At 34.9% G+C, this 18,978-nt stretch overlaps 1 protein-coding gene across 2 annotated transcripts in view; it reads right to left on the reverse strand.

Annotated features, from left to right (window-relative positions):
* LAMA2 (laminin subunit alpha 2) overlaps positions 1-18,978 on the reverse strand; it is a 591,238-nt gene that overhangs the window by 257,760 nt on the left and 314,500 nt on the right. For both annotated transcript variants that reach the window (XM_067702129.1, XM_067702128.1), the window contains exon 13: positions 1,234-1,335. In XM_067702129.1, coding sequence (XP_067558230.1) covers positions 1,234-1,335 — 102 coding nt within the window. The remainder of the gene's footprint in view (positions 1-1,233; positions 1,336-18,978) is intronic.

Here is an 18,978-nt window from a genome sequence, read left to right on the forward strand (position 1 = left end):
GCCTTAACCAGATGCATCACAAAGTATAAGCTTCCTGGTTACGCATGACTTTGCTTCCCCCATTAACTAAAATAATAAATACCTGGCAACTCATAGATATATGTGATTACAAATGTCTCAGTTTTACAGAAGTGTACAAAAATTGCATATTTCAAATATACTATTTTATGGTGAGTGGGGGTTGTATAGGAAAATAGGGAAGAAAACTTAGAACAGTGTATGAAGCTATTGTTTTAAAGGACTCTTCTATCTGGGGGAAAAACAAACAAACAAGAAAAAAACCTGCAGTTTAATGTTCACAATAGGATAATGATCATTACCATTTGGGTTAACATTTTATCTTAGTTCATTCGTATTAATAATATGTAACTTCTCAACATTTTACATTTAGAGAATCCCTTTTATCTCAAAGGAATTCCATGACATACTTCTAGTTTCATACACATACATATGTAATGATATATATATCACCCAGATCACTTCATCTAATACTGGGAACATTCATTTTGGGGAAAGAATTTTTTTAATTGATTCTCATGCATGAAAGTTTCAAGACAAAAAACAACAGAGCCTCGTGCTAAATCAACATAGATCCGTTTGGACTCATAAATATGCATGAAATGTGTGATTCTGTGTGAGCTGAGGGGAGGAGGGCATGTGTTATGTGAAAGGAAGAGTATGAGAAAGGATGGAAGACAGCCTTTGTGATAACTTTAGCCTTCTAGCATTTGGGAACTGCCTACGGCCCTCCAAATCCCGAAAGCAGTTTCTCCTATATTTTTCTTACCTAAATTAGGAGTTTTGAATTCGATTTAACTGCACCTAAATAAATGTTTCCTTTTCCATTTACTTCTACCTAATATAAACAAAGAAATAAACAATAAAATCTACTTGGAAGCAAGGAGAGATGGAAAAAGTACAACTATGTAAATCTGCCATTTGCCCAAATACTCTCAGTATCCTTATATTCTTGGGAAAATGGTCATTAAGTTTTAAATTTAAATTCCAAATCTGCTGTAAAACTCCCATTTACCATTGGAACCCAATGCCTATGCTCAGTCTTTTAGTTATGTCTCAGAGTGAAACATAAGACTGGCATAAAAAAATTCCCAAAATATGATATTTTTTTCTAGTAGTATGTAAATTAATGTTAAACTAGCCAAGTAAGGAGTAACCTCAAATAACGTAAGAGTGTAAAGCAGTTAAATATAAATGACACTTTCCATACTCTACCTCTAAGATGATCATGAGCTGGAGTACGTGTTCTGTATCTTCCTCCTCTTCTTCAAGGTCGTATGATACAGTAAATGTCAATTGTCCTCCAACTGCTGTGAGCTACAAGAGAGGAGATGCGTAATCATTACAGGACTGGAGGTGGGTCATTAAATCATGTTTTAGTTATTATTTTAAAATTATTGTATTGCTCTAGAGGGCAGGATTTGGAAGAAGCAGAAATCATGAGCGTGCAGAGTGAGAATGATAGACACTTCTTTAGGAGTAACCTTTATACGAACCTTACCCATCAACAGCAAGCCTGACACAAATATAAATTCATGTGTTATTTTCCCTGGTATTGCAGGCTTGCTGAAATAGGTTAAGTTCCAGGGAACCAAACACAGCCCCTCCTGTCATTCTCCTAGTGCGTAGCTTGAGCTTTAAAATTCCCAAACAGAGAAGGATCTTTGTTAAAATTGGGAGATTTCTACCCATCCCTGAGGGTCACTCACTTTCTGTGGGTCTGAATGATTTCAGCAAAGACATCACTCCATTTCACAGGCACTTTACCTAGACTATAAGCTAAGCTGGGACATGTTGTTGGTCAAAGAAAAAGAAGTGTAGCAGCAAATTTTATATCATGATAAAATTCAATCAAAACTCCCAAAGAAGATACACTTTCCCCTGTGCAATCAACTATGCTTAGTTTGAATGAATGCTGTTATCCCTTTTCGTTAAACAAACTTCTTTCCTTCCCACATGCATGCCGAGCCCCATACAATGTATGCTTGAGGTTTACATCCTCTGACATTGACAGTAACCTTGCAGAAAGGATAAAAAAATAGGAAAGCAAGATCATTTACAGGATAGGAATCAACACTGGAGCTTGAGTGACAGACTCGATGCAAATGCTACAGTGCTTTTTAAAAAATTCCACCCCAGCATTGTAAATAGACACTCATAAAACAAAGCTGATGATTTGTATTCTGCAGTTTCCTCCATGCTGACAAACAGACCGAGCTTCGCAGCCCTAGGCTCTTTGTGGCCTCTCACAGCAGACCCTGACCACAAAGCAATTCCCGATCATGCTCTGGATTGAAGAGGAGGAACCCGGATTCCTCTCAGAGTTGTTCCGTAGGGAATGGAACATAGCTCGCCATGGCTGATTAAACAGGGTTTTAAAATTGCAGCTCCTAATGTCTTCTAAGAGCTCATTACAGGGAGCTCTATAAGGAACTAAAATTCAGAAAACTTTTATTCCCCTGCTCCACTGAGAAATAGCCCTATTCTAATGTCTTTTCATATATAAAATAATAAATATCTCTCTGGACTATAGCCCTTGGCATTATTGTGAGTAATGAGGGGTGAATCTATGTAAAAGGTTTTTGGTTCTATTAAGATAAGCTTCCAAAATTTCACATAGCATGCTTGTTCAAAATCAGCCAGACATTTTCTCAATGACAGGAGTCTAGAAAGGCAGCAGAAAGAATGTTTCATATATTTCAAAGAGGACTTAAGTATTCAGAATTTCATAAATTAATAAAAATATTTAGTAGGAGGTAGGGATTGAGTTTGGGAAGAACATTGGGACATCGATCTATAATGTCACAAACTTTTGAGCTTCCAAATGTGTTTTGATTATTTAAAATTTGGATTACATGTTATTATTCTTCTGGAATATGTTTCTCTAAAAAAAAAAAAGACCAATGTAAATTAATTCTGAATTTCTTAAATCAATTTGAGAAACTTAGAATTAAAGGTAATTCCCACTTTGCCAATAAAAAGAGCCAAAGTGTGTGTAATTTGAGTATCCCAGATGTTAAGACTTAAGATGAAATACAAAAATGTTTGATCTGTTACAATATTTGATTTGTCAATGTATTTTCCATACCTGCTTATAATCAGTCATATAGTATATGAGATAATATATATGGGAGAGTAATGAGGGTGGAAACGGGGAAAAAAGAACAAATAACTACATAGAAAAAGAGAGGGGCCTTTTGCGGGTCAATGATAATATAAAACATGAACTAAGGAACAGAATTAATTCAACCTATTTTCCTGAGGGCTTATAGTAATAGTAGTAATAATAATAATGAAAAACTGGTTTCACATTTCATAAAAACTTTTTTCCAAACTCTTCCACGCATATTTGATACCCATGCTTTGGCAACATTAGAACCAGTTTTTGAATCATCTAACAATTTTCATGAGTGAATCTATTTTGCTTCCACCTAAGTTGTGAAAAACAGGAAATTTTAAATAGATGCATGATACTGTTACCAGGTGTTTTTTCCCCAAACCACAAGTGTTCATTTCTATAATATTAAAATCATTGTCTACTTCATTCATCCTAAGGTGTGTATTTATGATCACCTCTATATAACTACTTAGTCAAGTACTTAGGTAATTTTTTAAAAGACTGTTTAAGATATCATCCTTCAATTTAGAGATTGTACCTCCTAGGAATAATTACTTATTCTCTGTTAAACTCCTTTGCCTCTATTTTTCCTTCAACTCCATAAAGTAACCTCTTCATATGCAATAAGACCAAGCACTTCCTGGTGGTGTTTCCAGCTAATATGTCTTCCCCAAAGAGTACATACCATTGTAAGGTCTTTGTAATGATTCAATTATAAGATAACACCTTCTTTTCTGAGGAATACTGTTTTTTGGGGGAAAAAGTTTTGCAAATACTCAGAATATAAGTTGTCCTTTCATATATGGCTTGGATGAGGAGTTCTGTCTCTTCTCCATCAATGTACTGCTCCATATTCCAAATGCCATTTTTACTTGGCTCCCCCACAAGCTTGCTTCTCCACTCTCCTATAATTCCTTCAGTATCCCAATCTTCACTCTCTCCATCAAATCAAATGTGCACAGGGCTGCAAGTCATCAATTAACTTTGTTGTCTCCTCTAGCTGTTATCTCTGGTTATTTGTTAGTTTTGCTGTCAAACTCTAAGATATGTGGTATTACACTCGTTTTCTTTATTTCCACCCATCCACCCTTTTTTTATTTTATCAAGCTGCAGCCTGCTTTCCACCCTTAGTACTTCACTAAAAGTGCTTCTTGAAAGGTCATTTATCAGCTTTATCTAGCAACCACTAATGGGCTTTTGTCCAGTTCTATGTGTCATGTGATAATTCTTAAGATTCTTGACTCCTTGGTCTTCTACTACATTAGACTTTTCTGATACTTCTTCCCCTGGAGTACGACAGAGGTCATAACTCTGTCTCTCTGATAGATACATTTTTCTTTTATTCTATACTCAGTGTATGGATGTCTCCAAGACTCTTACTCTCTTTTGGTTATCCTTTCTTATTGACTTTCCATTCCTCTCTCATGGATTGAACTATGTTCATACCTGGTTTCTCAATCTGTATCTTCTATCCTGTCCCATGTCCCTGTATTAATTTGCTCCTGGTCTCATAACAAAGGACCAGTGACTGGGTAAACAACAGAAATCTGAGATCAAGATGTCAGCAGGGTTGGTTTTTCTTAGGCCTCTCACCTTGGCTTGTATTATAGATGGTCATCTTTTTCCTGTGTTCTTCCATGGTCTTCCTTCTGTGTTTGTCTCTGTCCTAACTTCCTCTTCTTATAAGGACAACAGTCATAGTGTATTAGGGACCACACTAAGAACCCCATTTTAACTTAATTAATTAATTGGAATAAAAGATCCTTTCTCCAAATACAGTCATATTTTGAGGTTCTGGGAGTTAGGACTTCAACATACAATTTTGGGGAACAATTCAGCCTGTAACAGTTCTGTACTGAATGATTGTTCAGTAATGTATCACACACTCAACATACCCAAAGTTAATCTTATTATCTGGGTCTTCCCAGGAAACAACTATTTTCTTAACTTTCATGAAGCATGGGTCAAGCCAATTGCTTTGTTTCTCTACTGTAATTTGGAAACCATAGGTACAACATAATATTGTTTTCACTTTATTTTCTGTATCAGATTAGTGCCTCAATCCTATTTCTTGAAATGCTTCTTGTCTAACTTTCTGTTCCCATTGCTACATCCCACTCACTAGGTCCTCATCAAGCATTTGAATTCAATTCCCTGACTCCAGTCTTCTTTTTTGGGGAAAGTGTTATCAACAATTACTTCTGTTATTGCACTTGCCTAATGAAGAACCTCTAGTGGACCTGCGATCTATGGTATCATTCAAGTTTCTATGCAGTTTCAATACTCTGTAGGATCTATCTAGCCCCCTGTTCACAAAATCTGTGCAGAGCTGTCCCAGGCACTTCAGTAAACTCACAAAGGCACTGTGGGATGTTGTAAATGTTTGAAGGAAATACAGCAATACTATATAATGGTTGGACACCACACAAACAACTAGCTCTATGTAGTCCACAATTTTAACAGATAGTTCTATATTTCTCTAGAGGATGTTCTCAAAATTTTGAGCTATGTTTTTGTTTACTTGAATTTTTAGCCATGTCATATCTTTGTTAAGCAAAGTTTTCAGTGGATGCTGTGATAAACAAAAACAAAAACAAGCATTGTACAAAAATCAATGTGAAACAGAAAATAAAGGCAGCAATGTCTGATCTGATTCTCGGTTTTGAGAACTTGAATATTACTCAGCAAGAAAGATCCCATTAGTAAGTAATTGTGGTAATTTATGAAGAAAAGAAATTATTATATTGTCTAAATTTATGTGCATTATTTTTTAATGACTGCTAAGTTGTTAAATTACAAATATTTATTAAGTTGTTTAGCCCTAACTACTGCAGCATATTTCAGTTGGTCTAGAAGGCATTGTGAGAAAAATATGGAGACACTAAGAATACCACAAATTGAAAAAGTTTCCGAACTCCCAATCTAGCCTCTGTATCTATCCATTCTGCTACTTATGTGTGCTTCAAGTAATTTTCCTGCTGCAATTCTCATTCCTACAGCTCTCTGACCATTCAAATGCTGCTTTTCTTTCTTTGTCTGGTTGATGTCCTGCTGGACAGAAGACTGAGGGAAAAAAGTTCTTTCAGTGATATTCTTAAAGTCTACTGAGAAGTCAGTGGCAACCACAACTAGTAAAAGAACTAAAGGACAGAAGAACAGGTAGAGCTCTGTATAAACCAACTCATCCAATAACATTAAAGAATTCTAACCATACATCACATGACATTGGTAAGCTATGTGTACTGTGCATAACTTTAACTTTCCACAATCTTGGACTTTGTAGACTCTATTAATTTTATATTTGAGGTTTTCATATTAGTCCTTTTTGGGGACAACACTGATTTCTCTAATTTTACAGAGCACTGCATGTACAGCCAATAGAACATTTCATTTTCTCCTGCTATTTAGGAACTAAACTGGCATCGTTCTATTGGCTAGAGAAATATGCTTTTCCACAGGTAGAAATAAGTGCAATTCCAGTTTGCTTTAGGGCCTTTCTTATATTTACTGGATGGATTAGACTATATGTACCAGAGATGAAAATTATATTCCTTTTCAATACAAAGAGAAAGTGAATTTAATGAAAATATTTCATTCCATAAGAGTTCCCAAAGACCTAGCCTTTTATCTTTCCCCTTATCTATTAGGCAAAATTCCCTTTGGGGAGATTCAGATATCAAATTGCGAAGGCGCTGCAAGACAAAGGAGCAGCACCCATCCATCCATTCCTGGGGATGGTTCAGTGCTAAGCCCTTCACTCTCCTGATCCTCAAATTCACCCCATTAAGAAAAGAGCAATGCAAGTAGCTGTTTCCCTTGAATACCTGTTTTAATTCTACCTTCAGGGGAAAGGAACAGCTTGATTGCAAGTAACATTATAGTTACTATGCAATATATAACCTAATGTCACACTTAATAATGCAGTGTGCATGCAGCACATTGCATTAAAGATCTAATGAGGCAGGAAAGTTTTTCCTCATGAGTGGAAAAGGCTAAAGTTAATTCATAAAGCTAAGCTTTACAAAAGCATTTAGTATTAGGTTTTGTGTGTTCTAGCCTCTCTTTTTCTCCTCCCAATTTAAGAAGTATGGATTGGATTGAGGGATGAAGGGTGGATGATCTATGGAGGACAATATATCTGCAAGGAAATTTTTCTCAGAAAAATAAGCCTGGAATATTTGGTCCTCTGATGTCAGAACATCATCACTCTTACTCCACAAAATGGGGTGTGAAACCTAATATTTGCTTTTCTTACCACAGCAAATATTTCAGAAGGGATATACTAAAATCAAATGAGGAAAAGGCTTTGTAATATTGAGCAGGAAAAGTGAAACAGAGCTGTCAATTTCAATTTCGTATCACAAAGAGGGCAGGCGATTCATCTTTCTAGATTCCAAAGCCCCAGAGTATTAAACTCTGAAAAGGTATCCTCCCATTTAAGTGTTTATTAATGCGTCTATTCATGAAGCTCTCTTTCAAAACAGAAAATGTATTCCACTACAGGTTTTGTTATACTCTTCTGTACATTTATAACATTGAGATAAGTGCATGTTTCTCTCCTTTCAAAACTTGATCATTAGAATAGAACCGATGCAAGGGGATGTTGAATTAGAGAACAGGCAGAATTTATATGGGAGATCTTAAAGTTACATCATCTTTGACGCACAGAAAATGGACTAGGAGTTGTGGGTGTCACATGGGGACAATACGTTCTAGAGATGTTGCTTTGGAAGGCAAGAGTCTACTTTATGCAGTCCAGGAGATACAAAGAAAAAAACTCGAGGAATTTTACTTTCTGCCTGCCTTACTCCCTTTCTTTTCTTCCTCTCTGCTTGCTTTTTCTGCCTTCTTTCCTTCCTTTTACACATCTCCCTCAAACCCTACCCCCACTCCCACCATCTCCTTCTCTCCTCTTTCTTCTGATTTTTTTTTTTCCTTTTAGACTTGGCCACTTCCAACCCGATAAGATAATTTTGCATCCCTCTGTACTTTGTATCATCTAAAGTTCATATGTATCCAAAGCAGTGATTAAAATTGTGACTGCGTCAGGGCCAAGGACAGAGTTTTGTGGCAGCCCACCAGGGATACTCCCTCAGTGTAACACTCGCTACCTGATCATTCAGTGTCCTTGCAGCCCAGTCCTCCAACTGCTTACGGAACTACTCACGCATATTTATTCTTCCCAACTTTCACCATGTTCTTCCAAATTCTCACAACCTACCTCCTAGCTAGTATTCATATACAATGTTTCTTATTCATAATGCCAAGAGATATTCATTACAGCATTTTGGTTGGCAGAGGGAAAACAAAGCAATTGTGAGAGATACATCTAGAGGAATTACGAAGTCAATATGAGATTCCCATATGAATTTTTGTTAGATTAGTTGTTTATTCACTTGAGTAATGCCAACCTATCTCCAGCATAAGCTTTCTGTCTCCTGCGTAACAAAGTGAGGCCCAATTATACTTTCCCTATACTCAGTTATGATTCAAAGCAAACGGAATTATAAAGGTTTGATCAGGTAAGAATGTATCTGGTTGCAACTGAAAACCAGACAATTAGTGGTTCTCATATAACAAGAAGTTCAAAGGTAGACAGATCAAATTTTTTTAAATTACAATGAATGGGTTAATCTTTTTCTATTTCATGTATTTTCTACAAATGCCTAGATCCTTCTGGGGGCACTTAAAAATATAAACATCTCATGAACAGATTTGCTAAACTTTACATAGAAGACGAAGCACTTAGAAGTACAACATCCCATACATAAATTAGTATTTAGTGTTTTCTCTAAGTTCTCTGACTTAGAGAACTACTTGCTACCTTGTGACATGCACTGATCAAATATTGAGTTGAAATAGTACAGTCTCAACAGATGTGAGTAAATGGTAGCAGCCAAATTCTCCAAACTGTTTTTTGTTATCAAGCCCAGACTCAAAAATAGGATTTTTGCAACAGCTGTTTGTCTTCTGTTTACTTTTTATGTTTGGATGGAAGCTTCCATTAGTACTCTTTCTTTGGGTTGGATTAATTTATGAGTAAATATTCAGTACAAAAAATACATGTAGCATATTATTAAACATTGATCTAATCAAATAAACCATAAATTACGGTTTTATATATACATATGTTTTGTATTGACTAGGGCTTAATTTTTTTAAGTTCTCTGCCAAGAAAACAGAAAACTATATCCTCATGATATACAACATTGATCTGATTAAAATAACAGGACCCATTTTAATCCAAGTTCCAGTAAGTTAAATAGAAACAGACTTACTATTTTCACATAAATGACGAATGAAAACAAAATATACAATCCTTGTGGAAAATTTATGAAAACACTGTAAAAAAGAGTTAGCAGCATTGCTGTTTTCTATGTGAATGAGAATTTTAGTTAACCTTTCTCTTACTGCTTAAGTATTTTGTCTTTAAGTATATTCATTACTTTGGATAGTATATGGCTATTGTATAGCCTTTTCCCCTCACATTGCAAAAGTAGCAACAAGAGTGTAATAAACAGAGCTTTCCTCTTGCCCACAGTCAATTCTAACAGTTTATATCTTTAGCAACACTAAATATGGTTGGAACTGCTGCATGTTTAAATAAGTTCAATTAATTTTAGGTTACATTATTTAAATAGAGGTTATTTTGAAATAGCAGTCAACTTATCTCCCTCAAAAGCAGAAGCCAGAACACATCTTGGAATACTATTCCGATTTGATGCTAAATTGATCTACCACTATTCTCTTTGCTTTCTTTCCTCATTTGTGAGCTCTGCTGGTGATTCTTTATTAACAGCAGTAGAAGCTGATTATGAATTTTAGAAGAAAACATTCCCAAATGTGCAATGGAAACTAGAGGAGAATCAACAGGCTAATAAAATACATTTAAGTATCTTCTTCCAGAATGAACAGATAAAGGGCTGTGTTAGTTATCTGATGTCTATTAATATAGGGGTCAGATATAAATCACACCAAAGATCAAACCCATTCCTGGAGATCTTCCAGACCTAATTTCAGATCCTGGTTCTGCCTCTAAATTGCTGTATGGCCCTTGGGAAAGTTATTTATGCCTTCAGAGTCTCAGTTGATTTTCACTAAAATGAGCTGAATTACACCTACCTCAGAATTTTGTTCTGAGTATGAAATGAGAAAATACAAGGTAAATTCCTCACCCGGCACCTAGCATATAGTATATAAGTAAAAAATATTGTAAGTTATACTGTTTTAATATATTTTCAAAATTAAATATATACACACTTCACACAAAAAATCTAATCATAATAATATTTATTTCACAATTCTAAATGAACTTTAAAGTCTTAGGTTTTCTGGAAGAGTCACAGTGATGGCAGGATTCAGATCTTATCCATGTTTTAATGTTTCCCTCTGGTACTCTGCATAAGTATCTCACAGATAGTAGATGGTACATAAATATTTGCTGAATTTTAATCAAATTCAACACCATATATCATTTCAATATATGATATTGAATAGATGGAGAAGGCATTAAAAAAACTTGGAAAATTTGTACGACTCCATGAGATAACTTGCAGTTGTTATTAAAGTAGGTCTTTATTGGTCTCTCTATTATTATCTTTATCAGTCCTAAAAACAAACCAAACTAGACATATCTATTTGAGCTTTTTGGTGATTTGAGCTTACCACAGGAACTTACTGTACTGCTGACTGGCAAACTATAAATGCATTTGTTTTAAAATAAGAAGGCTTCAGCACTGGGAAGTTTGATCTGAAGTTGAAGGGAAAAAAATCAATATTTAAGTCATTTAGACATTTACACACATGAAGCAACTATACGCCATTACTTTTCACCAGCTTCTATATGCTAGAATAATAGTGCAATTTCCAGCACTCCCTAATACATATTTTATAAGTCATATGCACATTTTCAATACGTTCTGATACATTGGCAAATAATGTACTCTCTGTATTAAGAAGAGACCTAGCACACAGATTAAAGGAAGCCATAATCCAACTGCAATCACAGCTAGTAAGAGCACATTCTTGATATCACCGTTTAAGAGAGTAGTTGACAAATCAGAGTTCATTCAAAGAGGAATGACCAGGATGTTGATGGCTCTAAAAGCTGAGCAAAAGGTTTAGAAAGGTAATAGGAATCTTTAATCTTAAAAAAGAAAAAACTTAGGGAAAACATGATTGTTTTCTCGAATGTCTGAGGCTCTAGCTTGTACAATAGGAAAAAAACGTGCTCTGTTTGTAGCACAGAAATTGAGCCTACATAAGGAAGTGGGGAGAAGGAGTATTGTTTGGTCATGTGGAAAAATTAACTTCTAATATCTAGAACTGTTGAAAATTGAATGAACTACCTTGTACGGTATCCATATCCCTGAAGATGAATAGAGCTTCATCTGTCTAGGATGATGGAGGAGGAATGCCTATATCAGCTGAAAGGTTGGACTAGATCTGAAATCACTGGGCAACTTGAAATTCCACCATGCTAAGTTTTACAGCTACTGTATTATAGTTGGTGACTAAATATCAGGGTAAGCCTCTGCAATTTCTATTGTAGAGCCCCAGGATAGTATTAGTTTTATATACATCTGCTTTCTGCTCTGTGATTTTAGAGATAAAAAATTTATAGGAAAGAGCAACACATTTTATTAAGAGAAAACTACTTGTATACACAAAGACAGAATGGCATAGTGGGAAAAAGAACATGTTCTGGAGCTAGACTTCTGGGGAAGAAACAGTCAGCTCTGTCTGCCACTTATTAATTGCTTATGACTAGAGTAAATTACTTAATCTCTCTTTGTCTCAAATCTTCATCCGAAACATGGATATGATACAACAGTAAATGCTTTATAGGGTTGTTGTGAGAATTCAATTGAATAATCTAGAATAGTGCTTGACACTTTACAAGTGTTGAATAAAGGTTAGCTGCTATCATTGTTCTTGTTGCTATTATGTAAAACAATCTGCAAAAGTTTGTAACCATCCAGAGCAAGATTCTCTGATTACCACATCATTGCAACAAACCAGTATGATTTGGGTATTTTTAAGTTTGAAAACAAACATTTGTCACATTTTTAAGCAATATATGCATAACATAAAATTACGGTAGGTCTCAAATTAAGGGATCCAATTACTGAGCCTTATATAATCAAGCAAACATTTATATAAAACTTTAGAATTTCAATAGCACTTTTGGCATCATTTTATTTACTCTTGAAAAATCTCGTATTATTAGTATTATATCATATCATATACAGGGGGAAATTAAGGTTCCAAAAGGTTAAATTGTTCAAGGTCACACTTTTACTTTAGTGATATCGAGATGCAGCCTTGATTTACCTTTTTAAATTCAAGACTCTGTATCTCTCCCTCCTTCTCTCTCCCTCTCTCTCTCTCTCTCTCTCTCTCTCTCTCTCTCTCCCCCTCTCTCTCTCTCTCTCTCACACACACACACACACACACACACACTCAGTGTGCATGGTATCTATAATGCAAAGATCCTGTGCTCCATAATAGGACTGACTCACTTTCCGTTACATTTACTGTGTGACTTTGGACAAACTAATTTAATTCTATAGTATACTTAGTGTTATGTCTAAAAGAAAATGAAAATACCTACCTTGAAGGGTCTTTGTAAAATAATTCATGAGAGAAACTATGTAAAACCTATTCTTCATGTTCTACACGAGGCATATTGAATTTATTCAAACATAGTCTCATTTTCTCTTATAATTATTCTGGGAACTGAGCAAGCTTAAAATAAGTTTGTTAATTTGAGTCTAAGTGTTCATGTAGAAAATAAAATACTGCTGTTTCTTAAACATGAAAATATATTACCTTCATTAATAATGAGAAGAAAAAGTAAAACTTCTCTAAAATACCATTGCTCACTCATTGAATTGGTAAAGATCCAAAAGTTTGATAACATACTCTATTGGTGAAGGGCTTAGGGAAACAAGCACTTTCATGCATTGGTGGTGTATGTATAAAATCTATGGGATCGGGGCTTCGCTGGTGGCGCAGTGGTTGAGAGTCCGCCTGCCGATGCAGGGGACATGGGTTTGTGCCCCGGTCTGGGAAGATCCCACATGCCGCAGATCGGCTGGGCCCGTGAGCCATGGCCGCTGGGCCTGCGCGTCCGGAGCCTGTGCTCCGCAGCGGGAGAGGCCACAACAGTGAGAGGCCTGCGTACCGCAAAAAAAAAAAAAAAAAAATCTACGGGATCGATTTGGTAATATCTAAAGTACAAATGCATATACACTTTCATATGGCAATTTTACTTCTGGAAATTTATCCAACAGTTATACTTGCACATGTAAGATATAGCTAAGCATGTGATTATTCATTGCAACAATGTTTGTACTAGAAAAGCATTGAAAATAGACCCATGTCCATCAATAGTGATCATTATTGGACATATTAATAATGATAATGGCGATGGCAAATATTCTGCAATGTGGCTGTACATATATTAACTCATTTAACCCTCAAAATAATATTCATACAGCCTTATGAGATAGGCATATCGTTATCATTGTTACATTTATTTTAAAGATGAGAAAACTGAAGCATTGAGTGATTATATAACTTGCTCAAGGTTATAAAGTTGGTAGGTGGTGAAACCAGGACTTGAACCTCATGACCTAGCACTAGAGTCAAAGTTTAACCTCTTTTATGACTGCTGAATGAATTTGGGTGCATCTATTCAACAAAATAAAATTAACCGGAAGTTATATATATAAGTATATATATATATTTCTATACATGGAGGAGAAAAATATCCCTTAATATGGAATTATTTTCATCACATTAAATAAAAACTATAATGTGCTTTTATAATATGTATGTCATACTACCATTTACATAAAATGAGAACAATTACATCTATGCATATATTATATATATATATATATATATACACATAAAAAGTAATGTAGAAATAGGGAAAATAAGAGTCAACCCCAAAATACATGGCAGTTACTATTTTGATATTATTTATTCTTAATTTATCAGATGAAATAACTAATAGAATCAGCATCACTAGCTGGGATATCTGAGTAAGGTCAAATATTTGTGATTTAAGCACCTGCAACATGGCCCTGGTAACCAGGGAGAAAGTGCATTTTTATAAAGAATGCTTTGCACATATATTTAGAGGGGTTTCTGGAATAGTGATACTGAAGAAATACAAAGAAAAGGGAGTCAGGAGACTTGAGTGTTAGCTAGCCCTACTCAAACCAGATGTGTAATTTAAAAAGTATTTGTTTCTGAAGAACAAAACCAAAACCAGACTCTGAATATGGAAGTGAAAGAGCTGACATGATGTCTCAGTTCATGATTATTTCACAGAAGTATGACTTCTGTCATACTTATATGACATATTTATCTGAAAAGAGCTTTAAAATCATCATCTCCACTGTGCAAATTTCAATGATTTTCCTGCTATTTTACTGTATTATTTTGAGATTTCTAAGAAGTAATATTAGTATATTTTGGAGACTACATATATGTACATTTTTATTATTTGACACCTTTAGTTCTAAAATTCTCTGACTAAATGACAATAGAAATCTGATACATCAGACTTCTTGCTTCAATAGTGAAACTCTAATATGCAGAAATGATTGCACGCAAGTAAATATATTACACAGTATTTTAGATATGCCTTGCCCTCTTTTCTTTTCTTTTTTTTTTTTTCCCGTTGCAGAGCACAGGCTCCGGACGCGCAGGCTCAGCGGCCATGGCTCATGGGCCCAGCCGCTCCACGGCACGTGGGATCCTCCCGGACCAGGGCACAAACCCGTGTCCCCTGCATCGGCAGACGGACTCTCAACCACTGCGCCACCACGGAAGCCCTCTTTTCATTTTAAGTAGATAAATCATTACACTAAAATATCCTTACCTGAATCTACAAATTTCATCACTTGTATATTAAAAGTACGTCAGACTTTGGACTCCTTAACTCAAAACAAAAACAAAAACCAAAAACCCAGAAGTCAGGGAAAAACAATAGCCAAAATTTTAAGATAAAGCTTAGTATTTCTTGTAAGATATAGGAGAAAACTTGTGATTTTTCTACTAAGTCCCCCAATTCCCAAAAACTGTAGGTACGCTTTTATAACAAAGGGAGTATAAATAGTGTTCCTTACTATTTTCTAAGAAAACAGAGTTTCTGCCATACAAAGGCAGACAGACCCTTAGGACACTCCATTCTGCTAAGAGTTCAAAAGGCACGTAAAAGCAGCCCCATCAATCACAACATGAAACACACACTTTCTCACACTCTCACAGGGGTGCAAATATTTATGCAGCTTTGGACACTTATTTTCTTCATGCACTTTCACATCAGCATAGCAATTGTATACTTTTTTGCGGGGGGGAACACTTATGCAGTCTTTGAACCTTACCATATTGCACTGAATTTCGTAGTACATACTTTATTTTATATACTATTTCTAAAGCTTTCAACATCTCTGTTATTTCTCTTTCTTCTCAGTCATAACTGAACAACCCTCCCACACAGACCAGCTGTTTCTCCATTTAAAAGAAGGCAAGTGATTTAACATCATAAATACCAAATTGCATCTCAAGGTCAGAGTCAAAAGCTTTTATGTCTCATTAATTTTTAGTCTCCTCATCAGTTTTTCTCGTTGAGCTACCATTTATATTTTGGTACATGGAAAAGCATGGGACTTGTATTATCAGTTAAAACAGAAGGTTAGCTCCAGCTACTAATGACTAATATAAAACATTTCCAATTAAATGTGTAGTACCTCATATACTTTGTAAATGGCAACAGCAAAACTTCATCAGCTTTCTGGTCCATTTAATAGCAACTTCCCTTCCCACTGAGGGAGAAGAAGGAAAACACGTCTTTGAATTAATCCATCCCCTAAGTGCTGAGACATAAAAATATGGACCTTTATCTCTCTCCTAAATCAAATCAGTTAGGCCACTCATATAATTCTTGGAAGTGATAGATTTAATTTTAAAATATTAGATATTTCTTAGAAATTCACTAAAAGTAGGTAATAAAGAAAACCTATATGCATCACTGTCTGATTTTAGCACTCATTTATTCAATGTTAAATAAGCAGAAGTGTGATAACATGAAGAACCTCCCATCGTTTTAGAGTCTACAGCAGTATTTCTGAAAGTAATCATGTATGAAGAAGTTGATGGCAAATCAACTGACTTCATTTATTTCCCCACCTATAAAAGGACTTTTTATGCCTTTTAGCCTCCAAACACTTGTTTTATCATAAGGAAAACATCGGACCAAAGAAGATATGTGATCTGCCCAAAGCCAAAGTGTAAATAATGGCAGAGATTCTGGGACCTGGTTTCAGTTCTGCGTCTCTACATGTGTTCATAGATACTATTTGCTTAGGACAACATGTTTTCTGTTCTATTTTGTTATAATTGTTTTAAAATACTGTCACAAATTCTTTGACACCCATCCCAGTGAGAGTCAATGGGGGTATCTGTCCTCTCTCTTGAATCTGAATGGGTTTGTGATGGCTTTGACCAATGGAATATCGTGTGCAATTTGAGGTAAGGTCATAAATCATCATTATGTTTTGCCTTATTTTCTGGGTACATATTCTATTGGAACTCTGCGCTGCCATGAAGGTTCCTACTACCCTAAGGCCACCATGCTTTGAGGAAGCCCAAACTACATATATTGGTCATGTGTGGGATGCCTGGTCTGTCTCAGGTGAGTTCAGCCTTTGAGCTATTGCATTCCAGGCAATAGCCATGTATGTGAAAAAGCTTCCAATGGTTCATTTCACTCACAACCATTCAAGTCTGCCCGCCTGAACCCCAAGATATTACTGAGCAAAGGGTAGCCGTCCCTGCAATACTCTGTTCAAATTCCTTACCTGCAAAATTTGTGAACATATTAAAATAGCTGTTTTACACTACTAATTTTGAGGTGGTTTGTCACTCAGCAATAGATAACTGGAAAACTCTTAGATCTTAGTTTTCTCCCATATGGGTTAAGCACACTGGCTAGTTTGATACGTTTAGCTATTGCCAGTCAAAAGGTATACTGTTCTATAGCTTAGCTTTTCTTAAATGACCTTTCTTTAGAGCTATAATTCTGCCATCCTTTTGCATATTATTTTTATGAGCATAGAACAGCACTTTTTTTTGGTTAAATTTCTTTTTTAAATTTCATTCACTAAACATGTATTGAATATATAATCTATATTTTAAAAATTAATAGATTTCAAACATATAGAGATGAACAGAATAAAATAATTGTTCTCCAGAGAGTGTGGGGAGAGAGAGAGCTGCTGTTTGATTTTTTTGTCCTTATTTTCCTCTTTCTCCTCTTTATTTTATAATGAAAGCATTTAGGACTTTAGATTTACCCTGAATACTGCTTTTGCATCATCTGAGTTTTTGCTTTATCATACACTGTTTTCTAGATTATATATAATTGTAATTTAAATTTCTTTTTGCAGGATAGTTATTTTACAGCATGTTTCAAGATTTTAATTCATTTATTACTTTTAATTTATATTTGACCACACCATGATCAGAGACTGAAAACTAAACATTTTCTGGTTTTAGAATTTCTGTGTGTGTGTACACGAGTATGCCTGTGTAGTCTGTCATGAGACTGATTTTTAAAATATTCCATCAGTATAGGCCCTATTTATGAATATAAAATTAACAAAGTGCTATTATTTATTTTTTAATCTTCAGTAAGATTTATCAATGTTTACATCCTCTCTCCTTACCTTTCAAAGATTGAGTCATGTATTAAAGTCTATCACTGCTACAACTGTTTGCTTGCATATCAATAAAATAGTGTCAAGGAATATGCAGTGAGTATTCTTCAAACATAAGAAGAAATTCATGATATACTGGCATAGTTTTTATTCTAACAAAGAAAGCCTGGGGTAAACTAATGATATGTATAGTTTCATATCTATAAGACAACATTTGGAGCATTTCTAACTAGCAAGTAATTCTAAGAAAATATACTAACCATATAATTTATTTAAAATTGTAAATTAAGAATCAAATAATTAAACATAAACAATAAATTTCACAATTTCTAAAACTGTTATCAAATCTGACAATATACTTTGGATGCACGAAGAAGTTCAAAAATGAGAGGAAAAAGAACATCCAGGCAAAGTATTTTTTATGCAAGGTAATTTGCATAATAAATTTATAACAAATTAGTGCCATAATAGACATTTTTAGTGTTACATTATATTTAGCTAATGAGAACTGAAATGTTAATGTGTATCATAATCATCAGGCAAGCACATTCATCATTTTATTAACTTTTTCTGTCTTATTTTATACATCTGACATTCAAGAAAATTTGATCATTTTTCTGGACCAAATAAAATTGTTATAATTTTAGTTATTATCAGGTAATTCAATAAGCATATTTTTACATATGGCTTGGTATTAAGCTTGGCCTTATGCAAAAGTATGTATAAATCTAAGGATATAGCAAAAAGAACCATGTATTTCTATTTTGGTTCAATTTACAAAATGTGAATCTTTTTTAATGTCAAGTTAGAAAGACAGAAAAGCCTGGTAGCTGTGTCAATGGATGAAAAAGGTGGGGTGAAGCAAAGTTTGCTCTTTTGGAGGAGTACTGATTATGCACAGCATGTGAGGGGAGAAAGCAACAGCACCAGGGGTCTCTGAGTCATCTTGTTAAAGCTCATTGGTTCCTCACCATGGCTTGATAAGAGTGAAACAAAACAAACCCAAAGTGTGGATACTCTAGGAGCATAATAATTAAGAAGAACCCTTTTTTTTTTGTCCACAAACTCTATACACTGAAATAAATAATGTCTGTTTTCTTCCAGTTC

Source organism: Pseudorca crassidens, chromosome 13, assembly GCF_039906515.1.
Source record: "Pseudorca crassidens isolate mPseCra1 chromosome 13, mPseCra1.hap1, whole genome shotgun sequence".
NCBI lineage: Eukaryota > Metazoa > Chordata > Mammalia > Artiodactyla > Delphinidae > Pseudorca > Pseudorca crassidens.